A 10465-nucleotide genomic window follows, 5' to 3' on the forward strand; every position below is an offset into this window, starting at 1 on the left:
GTGGCCGAGCTTCCCCAACTTTTTTTTTTACACCCCCCCCCTGGGTTTCTCAAATTTTTTTCCCCCCCCCCCCCCCCCCCCTATGGATTACAAATGGCTGTCTGGTTGAAACGACGCATGTGAGGGGGGGCATCGACTTTTTTGGGGGCAAAATGAATATGCATAGCTGAAAATAGACACCAACATCGGTAGCCTACAAGGTACTTGTTAAGCTTAAGGTTCTGTATTGATATTAGCTAGTCATTATTACCTGCATCCAACAGCTTTACTCAACTCAGTCGGTTAGTTTGGAGGGAAAAACTGTGAAAAGTTCTTTGCGTTTTGCTGGTTTGCTGCCATCATTCTAACACAAACCTACGTAGCTCCGCACAGCAGCAGCAGGTCTCCTTCACCCAGCGCGAGCGTCGTAGAGCTCATGTTGCGTTTAAAGGCGGCTCGGAAAAACAGGTTACAACATGTTAACAACGGACTAAACTGTTTTAACTGCTGATAAAAGTGACAGAGGACACAAATATGGGAAGTGTGGAAGCCTCAACTGTATCACATTGACATAGGAATAACAGAGAGTTGACCATTCTAAGGTAAAAACCCAGCGCATACAGTGTTCATGTTTTGTTTGTTTTTTTTCATCTAGGCGGCTTCCCGCGCCCCCCTGCAATGACACGGCGCCCCCCCTAGGGGGCGCGTCCCACAGTTTGGGAACCTCTGGGTTAGTGTGATAATTGATGTTTAGCTTAACAAACTGTAACAAAGATTTAATTTAATTACAAATTCATAAACATTAAAAGACTTAGGAAAATAAGTTTAGATTTCTAATTATTTTTTTGAATTAATTGAAATTTATTTTTCAAAATAGCAGAGATAACTTTTATTTTGAAACAGGAAATGGAAGTGAGAAGTTTTGTTTTGAGCTTGATTCGTCTCGGCAGTTTATTTCTGTTATTTTCTGTTATTGGTCCTCTGATCTGTCCTCTGCAGTGTCTCATTTAACTGTTGCTCCTTTTGCTTTACTTATTAATTAGTCCGAAACAATGGACAGCATCTCTGATCATTTTGAAACTTCACTCTCAAGAACTTTTGTTTTCTACCTTAAAATGAATGAAAAACTGTCCTCTCACTGATTCTACCCACATACAAATTGTACAACTGGAATGGACTTTGGTCATCTTTTACCACAGACATGTAAATTTGTATGCTATCAGAATAGAAATGCCAGGAGATATTGTAGTACTCTGATAAATACTGAGCAAGGGGGAGCATGTAGATACTGAACAAAAGAGGCCTGGAAATCGTGTCCTGAAGAACCCCACATGATCTTTTTTGTTCACGTTTATGCTTGAAGCCCTCCTCTCTCCCCCCCCCAAAAAACAAAAAAAAAAACATTTGATTTATTTTTAGCTGTCTAAATACCTTTATCAGCTTGTTGTTGCTGATGTCAAGCAGTGTGAGGGATTTTAGAGCCTTCAGTGATGTGGCCATGTCGGTAACCTCATTGTCATGAAGATGCAGGATAGTGAGGTTATCCATTCCTTCAAGGTCTGTTGGGATTACCTGGACAGGAGTGAAATTATCAAAGCCAATTTGTTTGTCATGATATACACCCAAAGCACGCAAAAAGTGAACAGCAAAATTACTCTTTAGGAATATAGGTACAGCGAAACAATACCTTTTCAATCCTGTTGTGGTCAAGCCTTAAGTCCCGCAGCGAGCGAGGAAGGTTTGGTGGAATGCTGGTCAAGTTATTGTGGTGTAGAAACAAACGCTCCAATCCTACCAGCTTTAAAAATGCCTAAAATGAAAAAGCATGTTTGTAAAAATGGCATGTAAAATTAACAGCTGTACCTGCTATTTCCTTCACATGTTCTCTGTATTGGTAATGTTGTTAAAGGGCCATTTGGTTGAGTCAAAAAGTCACTGCTCATCTTATTAGAGAGAGGAGAACTTTGTCTTTCCAATCTGAAATCCTGCTAGCAGAAACCACTTCAGGAGGCTGGCATGTAACCTGATGTAATTAAGTTTTTTCTTAGCAGTCAGAGAAAAGTGCGTCTTCAAAAACAAGCGGAAATTTTACATCTTTGGTAAGTGGCTGCTGCTGAGCATCTAATTAGTCATTTATCACAAAATTATGAATATTTTGAATATTTGTTTAACTGGCTGCTGCAAAACAGAAACTAAATAAAGTGTCTTGCAAAAGTATTCACACCCCTTGAATTTAGCACATTTTGTCTCATTGCGTCCTCTTTGTTTAATTTATTTTATTGTGATTCTATGTGATGGACTGAGCTGCGTGCTTTACAATTAAAAACCAGAAATGCGAGACATGCATTTATATTCAACTCCCAAGTGAACCTAAAGGTCCAAGTGTTTTGGGATGTGATCCCATTAGCTTTGTTCATCTATTGATATGCTTGCATATTCATCCTTGCAAAATAAATCAACCTTAGTCACTCTGAAGGGAAAGTGCCTGAGCACGATCTCCTTTAGTCTTGGTGTATGTAATCAATAAGTTGTTGACCTTGACTAGGCCATTCTTACATGCTTGATCAAACCATTTATTTGTAGTTCTGGCTGCATGTTTAAGGCTACAGTTCGACCGGAAGGTGAACCTCTGACATTGTCATTCTCAGCATCTGAAAGGTTTTCTGACAGTGTTGCCAAGTATATATAGCTTCCCTGCTTGTGATGAAGAAAAGCGTTCCCCCACGGCATGATGTTCGCTTACTGTGTGCCCTGTGGCTTATAAACCTGAAGCCTGAAAGCTACAGAATGGACTTTATGTGGTTTTCTTCTCTAATAACGGTTTTTATTACAAAATAGTTCAAACTCACAAAGATCATATAAAATATATGATTCTCTTATTACAGATTCACAGTTGAATTTAACTCTGGACCTTTTTCCTTGTCCATTCACTAATATCACTACAATATGTCAGAGAAGAGGGGAATGAATTATAATGGACAGAACACTTTTTTATTTGTTAAAAATACTGAAAAGCAATCAAAACTTTTTTGTCAATCCATTCTCTCTTCCATTGAGAGAACAGATTGGTTCAAGGTTTGATAGGATAAAGAATCACTTAACTTCTCAGACATACACAAGAACGAAAGTCAACTGACAGGCTGGCAGACATCTGCGGTCCATCTGTCGGCCTCTCAGACCCACATCGCTGCATTTAGCCTCGCACAAACACACATCTGGGCATAGTTTTGTGATCACATTACGTTACCTCCTTTCCAATAGCATCAGAAGTCAACTGATTGTGATGCAACATGAGCCACACCAGACTGGTTGCGTTGACCATAGCTGCGTCAGGCACAGCTGAGATGGCGTTGTTCTGGAGGTACAGGTACTTGATGTGGGAGGGAATGGATGGAACGGCAGTCAAGCCCCGTCCTTCACAGTACATGGCTATGGGGAATGTTGGTGGGCAGTCGCACTCATCAGGACACACCCCCCCCACTGTATCTGCCCGCAGGAAGCCAAACTGTTGTGCTTGGCCGTGGCGGTGAAACAGCCAAGCCAGAGGGTCCCATCCATGAGAGAGGCAGAGTGGAAGCAGGGCAGACAGGAGGATTACAGTCTCCAGACGCATTTTCACAAAGCACAAAAGCCTTCACAGTTGCCTGAGACAGAAATAGAGAGAAAGTATTCAGAGGAAGTTCCTTCATGCTGAACTAATTGGTGGAGATTTTATTAAAAAAGAGATTGGTAATGATAAAAATATCAAAAAAGAAAGAAAGAAAAAGAAAGCCACTGGCATAATACGCTGCTGAAACACAGTGTTTTCAGGGTGTAAAAAAATTAAACCAAAGATCTTTCCAACTTTAATGTGACACATATCAGTGTTATTTAACCAAAAAGTGTTTTAGGGAAAGTTTAAAAACTAAGAAAGGTGAAATAAGCAGGCACACCCTTAAACTAAAACGTTGCTGAACAGCATCTTGAGTTCACTCCTGTTATCAAATACACTGAATTTGACCAACATAAAATAAAGCGTTCATATCTCAATACATTATTTTATTTCTCGTTTTTAGCTAAAGTCTGCAGAGAGGTTACAAAGTATTTAGAAGATCTTATTCTACAAAGGAATCAATCAGGATCAGAGTACAAAAAAGAAAAGAAGTAGAAACAGGACAGAAAGGGTGCAAAGCAGCAGCACTGAAGGAGCTGCAGGCATTTCTGGTCATTGCTGGTTGTGTTCCACATGTGAAACATGGTGCTGGCAGAATCATGCTGTGGGGTTACAGTTTTTGTTTGATAGAATAGATTTCAAGGTGGATGAAATAATGAGTAGTTCTAAATGTTGTTTGGCACAATTCGTTAATTTCATTCAGCTTTGATTCAAAACTTTCAGAAGAAAATAAGAAGAAATTTTAATTTTCACCATCACTGAAAGTCTGAGCACACATCAAAAATTAGAACAAGACTAGCCTCACTCCAAGAAAATTCAAGTGCTGGAATGGTCTATTCAAACTTTACAAATTTAGCTGACAGAAAATATGTGGGGTTATCTGAAGAGAGACCATCACAACTTCACTGCTTTTGGAAATGTTTGCTGACAGACTAAAATAGAAGGATCAAAAGATTTATTCACAAAGTGTTAGCCAAAGGATGCACACAGTGCTGTAACCAGGATCTTCTGGCTTTAAAAGAAAAACAAAACAATCTTTTTCTTCATGGTATATATTTTTAAGTTAAACTGCACAGAATAATTAATTAAAAGTAAGAGAAGTTTTGGCGTGGCCGGATTTTGTATGCCACGAAAATGTGTAATTTTTACAGGCATGTTTATAGTTTTTAATATTTTTCAAGAAATATTCTTCTACTGAAAAGCTCTTGTGGCTCTCCTGCTGGGGTTGAATTATCATTCAGAGCCTTTGCCTTTGTTTGTGGATATGTGTGTCCACAGGGAGGCACATTTTTAGAGGACTTGTCCACAAGGAGCCTGTGAGGAAAATATATAAAAGTTCCAGGTTCTGTTTTCTGAAAGTTATGTGATTTTTGTATGTAATTTTTTATTTTATTTTATTTTTTACAAAACCTTGAATTGAAAGTTGGTTAAAATCAAATCTTTTAAATGCAGCTTGTTTTTGTCCCTTCATCCAAACTCTTTTTATATGGTCACATTTTATAAATATTGTCTAGTACACCTTAAGCTGCTAACTGTCGAAGTGTGTTTACATTTGACTGTGTGTGTTTTGTGCATTTATTTAATTAATTTAAAAAAAGTACCTTGATTTACCCAGTACAAAAGTCACTGAGATCAGTAGCCTGTGGTACAAGAACACTTAGTGTCAGAAAGCAGAATGCACAAAGAACAGATCAAACTACATATATAAATATATAAGTATACATAAATACACATACTTAAGAAACGTTATTAGCCAATTTGGTAAACCAGATAAAGACAAATGTTTCTGCCTCTAAGTCATTGAAAGACCACATCCTTAATTTGCATGTTCTTCTAACTTTGCTTAAAAATTTGATGCAGATACAAAGAGAAAAGTCAAAGTGGAGGACAAAAGAAACAGTAGACTGTCATCTAATACCCATCTAATACAGGTGAGCTGAGTCTGGAAGTAATTTCTTTTAAGAAACAGAATAAAATAAAATCAAAAAGACAAGACAGGATTTTAGAGACGCCTCATCTCTCAGCTGATTGTCTGCTGCAGGTGAAAACCGGCTCTTTATGAATCACCTGGTTGGTGCTTATGTACTATTTTCTGTGACAAACCATTATCTTTGGTATCATTTTCAGACTCAGTGAAAGAAACTGGAACACATTTAGTCAGAAAGTGTGAAAAAAAAATCCAATTAAAAGTTGTTGCTTAGTTGTCTGTATTCTTGCAGCACAACACTGTTTTATCCCTTGACTTTATCTGCCTGAAGGATCCATGCGTCGCGATTGAACATCCTAATGAAAAAGTTGAAAACCAAATTACCTCAGAATGTAGTAAAAACCCAAATTAAAAGTGTTCAAGTGTTCAAGACCTCCAGTGAGCCTGGAGAAGCTGCTGATCAAAACCGACCAAGATCTAAAAGTTTGAAAACATTTTAAACTTTTTTCACTGTTCTGTAGTTTAGCAGAAACACAAAACGCAGCTCTACCATCATTACCTTCATTCTTCTCCTTAAAGACACAGACACACACACACACACACACACACACACACACACACACACACACACACACACACACACACACACACACACACACACACACACACTTCTGACCTGATCAGGGAGACTGGTCCTCCTTGCCTCTGCTTTCTCTGTGTGCCCAGGAGCGGAGGGGCCCCTGAGAAACACTTTATTAAAAAAACAGAAAAACTTTCTCCCCTCCCTCCTCTCGTTTCCATTATTCCAGCCCTCTGTCTGTCCTCCATCTGCTGGTCACTTTCTCCCCTTTATCCAGTCGCCGGCACCCCACTTCTCTCAATTTAGAGAGAAGCAGACGGTGTGAAGGATTGTTCCCATCTGTGTTCCCCTCACATTCTCCCTTTTCTGAATCCCACTGCTTTCAAACATTTTGTGGGACCTTGTCTCACTGGATCAGATTTTTTTGGTTTTCTGACATGAAAAGCTGGACAGAACCACACATCACTCATCTAACCCAATATCCTTTTTATCTAAGCAAACTTTTGGATGGTCAACAAAAAGATTAGTGTCACATTTATGACAAACACTGCATGAAGAATGTAAGTGTGCACAGAAATGACAAAACATGTAAAGACTATAAAAATCATGCAAAGTACATTTTCAGGAAACATGCTGAATATGATTCATACCTTCATTAATATTCCCAGACATTGAACTACAATCTCAGTGCAAAAGTATTCATGCCTTTTGAAATGTTTCATTTATTTAGTTCCAACCTCAAAATTCAATGTATTTTCTTATTTTATGTGATTAACCGACACAGACTAGTCCATGGATGATATGTGGTTTTAAACTATTTTATAATGACAAATCTGAACATACTGTGCTGCATTTTTATTCAATACTTTCTAGAAACTGGTGCAAAGTTGTCCTGTAGATCCAGAGTGAGATCGTTCCCTTTCTTCTTTGCAAAATAGTTAAAGTTCAGCCAGGTTGGAGGGACCTGCTGTTTTTAATTGTTGCTACAGATTCTTGGATCTTCCATCCTCGCAGCATTCCTACAGTAAAATATGGTGCAAACATTATGTTTTATTGTCGGGTTTATTGTACATTGAAACATGGTGGAAGAATGAAGAAAGAAGTGTGAAAGAGAGACATAAGTTTGCTGTTTCTTGGTTTTACTGATGACTGATGAGCCAAAAATGCATTGTGTTACATTATGCAAAATATGCAGAAAAAGAAAAAAAATCAGAGTTGTTTATTTACTTTGTTTCTTGGAATTGGTTTCTGCTGCATGAAAACATAAAATGTAATGTTTTTCAGCCGCATGCAGTTTTTGAGCAGCTGCTTCAATTGAAATATTCCACGTCTGATTCTGTGTAGCAATATCATTTTCTGAAATTAATATTACTAACCTTTAATGTGTAAATTAAACATAAAGGGTAAAATCTGAGTTTTATGTTAACCCTATTACTGATATTTGTAGAAATAGAAGCAGTACTTCAGCCTTATTATATGTAACACTGCGTAGATTAAACTACAAAAGGTTATGCCAAATTACTTTGTAAATTACATTCTAAACTTTGAGAGTATAACCATAGTGCTGCAGCAGGTGAAAACACAGAATTCAATAGGAAATATCAGAATGTTTCCATTAATGAAGAGCTGCAATTTTAGCAGAAGGAAAACATGGTTTCCAAGGAGCTGTTGCTGTTGTAAAGAAATTAGTGAGTGAATCAATAACATTTAAGCAGGTGATTATGTAAAGACAAACACTAGATGAAAAGATTAATCCCTTTTCACTTTTGTATTATTGTACTTTGTACTTTGCTCCCTTCAGTGGTCCTTTTTGCTCTTTTGCGTACATTTGTTCAAACTGTCAGCAGCTCATGTGAAAAATGTCAGCTAAACTGTAAATAAGATCCATATATTTTGATATTTGACGTAGGATGGATCCAGCTTTCTTTGACTCTCTGCAACACTTTCACATCTTGTAGAGAGGTAAATGGAAACAGCTGTCAGCCCATCCTCTTATGGTGTCTGTCTGGTTTTGATGTGGGCCTCTTCCTGCCACAGAATCCTTCAAACTGGTGCCCCATCTGGACCGAAGTTTCAATGCATAGTTTTGTCTTTCATTTCTCCAAAAAAGTAGTAAATTTCAGCTTGTTTTGTCAGGTCTGACATATGTTTTCATGTGTTTTATTGAAACATTTTACTATGATTATCATAAAGGAAGAGAGGTCTTCCTTTATGAAGACATATTTACACTTAATGATGGAGCGAGTAGTCAGATGAGAGAAATTCAGATGATCTGAAAATAGAAAAACCACAATCTATAAAATATAGTACAACTTGAATGTGTTTTATGTCAGCCATAAACATAAATAAAGTTTTTCAAAGTTTTTCTTGCTACTTTTATGGAGGAAAAACAATGGGTAACTATACAGTATTCTGCATGAAATACTGTATCTCAAAGTTGTTCTATGGATTTTGAGGTCAAGACTCTTGGAGTTTGCTTTGTGGACATGTTGAAACAAGAAGGACCAGTTCACAATAAAACTGGGTGCTTGAAATCATTCATTATATTATGTATGTTCAAGCATAAAATGGGGACGTATTATGCAAAATTCACTATGTGCATGTTTTTTGTGCTTCCACTTGGGCTTCTGCTTCTTTTAGAAACAGTCCAAGTGCTTAACAAACTCCACTTAGCAGTTTTCTGGCAATATGTTAACGTTTTTTGGTGTCTGGAAAGCTTCTGAATATTACTTCACGTCTGGTTTTACCGCTGTGCGTGATGTACAATGGCTGCTGGAAAGGACAAGTGCTTTGCAATCTTGTTGATTGCGGAGAAGGCTCTACATCTGCTTCTGGGTCTAACTCAAGGTTGAAGTTGAACCTTTGTACTTTTAAAGTGATGTGAGACCATGAAGCATCTCATTCTGAAAGGAGCTGAGAACTGAGCAAAGTGACATCTCATTATCTCAGAAGGATTTTCTCCAAAAAATGTAATCCGGATGTTTCATATAGCCCATAGGCCCATCCTAATTTGCTAAAGGAAGCATAATCACTTCCCTTTAAGAGTTTCTTTCTCTGGACATAAGGGTCCAGACCCAACTCCAGAACAGACATAATCCTCTCTGTACTGGAATATATACTTGGTCAAATGTGGTCTGGAAAAGATTTCCAAACAAAAGCATGGTTCATTACTTCAGAAAACATTTCTCCAATGAAAGCAGGCTTCACATCAAGGGGTCCAACACTTGGTCATGTAAGACTTGCATGCAGCTGCTCAGCAAGAAGCTCTCTACTCCCTGTAGTTGAAGTGATATGTAGGTCATTCAAGGCCTGGAGGTGTGTAGCTACCTCTTCACATCTCTTCACCTCGGCATCTGCTGGATTTGCTGTGTGATTTTACAGTACATGGCAATCTACATTGTAGCTAAGTTGACGCTGCTCCTAGTTGCTTACACTTTGCTATAACACCAACAGTTGATTGTATGTTCTTAACAATGAAGTGATTTCATGACTGGGCTAACTGGTCCGGGTGCATCCATAGTACTAGGGTGGGATCCAACCTGTTGCTGAGAGCGACCAATTCTTCTTGATTGTAGAAGAAGTCTGTATGCCTACCGACTGGATTTTAAATAGCTGTGGCTGTCAAAGTGATCAGAATGCATGAATTCAATCATTTGGATGGCAGCCCCAGTGCTTTTTGCAATAAAGAAACAAAGACTCTCCTCCAATCTGGAGGGCCGCATTGACAAAAATGCAGAGGACTCAAAAACCAAAGTCTGTACCGTGATACCAGGTAGCCAGTAGAAACAAGTCAAGAACCTCACTTTTGTGCATCACACTTTGCAAAATATAGCTATAAGCTTTCTCCACTCCCACTAATCTGCCATTTGAATTCCTCTGTAAATTTGCAAAGATAAAGATATTGTTTGCTTTTGTCCCACAAAGACAAGAGTGAAGCTGTTCCTCCTTTGAACAAGGCTCTTTTCCAAAACTGGAGTGAGATTTACCTCTGGAGTAGAATGATCTCTGTGGATTTGTAGCAAATAGCACATTTGTGCTTCAAAAGTATTAAACTGGTAAAGGTTTGTGACTATATAAATATATATCAAGAAAAGCCTAGTGAGAATTATATTTGGAGCTTTTGCACTTGCACACACTTTATCTTGTACACTTTGCTAGTTCCCTACTGAGCCAACTTTGGCCTTCAGAACTGATTTTACTCTTTAAAGCATCAGTTCAATGCAGTGTGGAAAGCATTATTTAGGGACTTATATACATATTGACATAATGGCATCACACAATTGTTTCATATTTGTCTACTGCATATTTATTATGCAAACCTCCTGTC

The 10465-nt window shown here is 38.1% G+C and overlaps 1 protein-coding gene across 1 annotated transcript in view; it reads right to left on the reverse strand.

Annotated features, from left to right (window-relative positions):
- fmoda (fibromodulin a) overlaps positions 1-6290 on the reverse strand; it is a 10620-nt gene extending 4330 nt beyond the window's left edge. Inside the window, exons 1-4 of the mRNA XM_015017835.1 lie at positions 6235-6290; positions 3227-3623; positions 1667-1789; positions 1411-1551 (exon numbers count right to left, since the gene is read on the reverse strand). Coding sequence (XP_014873321.1) covers positions 1411-1551; positions 1667-1789; positions 3227-3592 — 630 coding nt within the window. The 5' untranslated portion in view covers positions 3593-3623; positions 6235-6290. The remainder of the gene's footprint in view (positions 1-1410; positions 1552-1666; positions 1790-3226; positions 3624-6234) is intronic.
- Between the last annotated feature and the right edge of the window lie 4175 nt (positions 6291-10465).

This window comes from Poecilia latipinna, unplaced genomic scaffold (assembly GCF_001443285.1).
Source record: "Poecilia latipinna isolate Pla-1442-1.1 unplaced genomic scaffold, P_latipinna-1.0 Scaffold2196, whole genome shotgun sequence".
Classification (NCBI taxonomy): domain Eukaryota; kingdom Metazoa; phylum Chordata; class Actinopteri; order Cyprinodontiformes; family Poeciliidae; genus Poecilia; species Poecilia latipinna.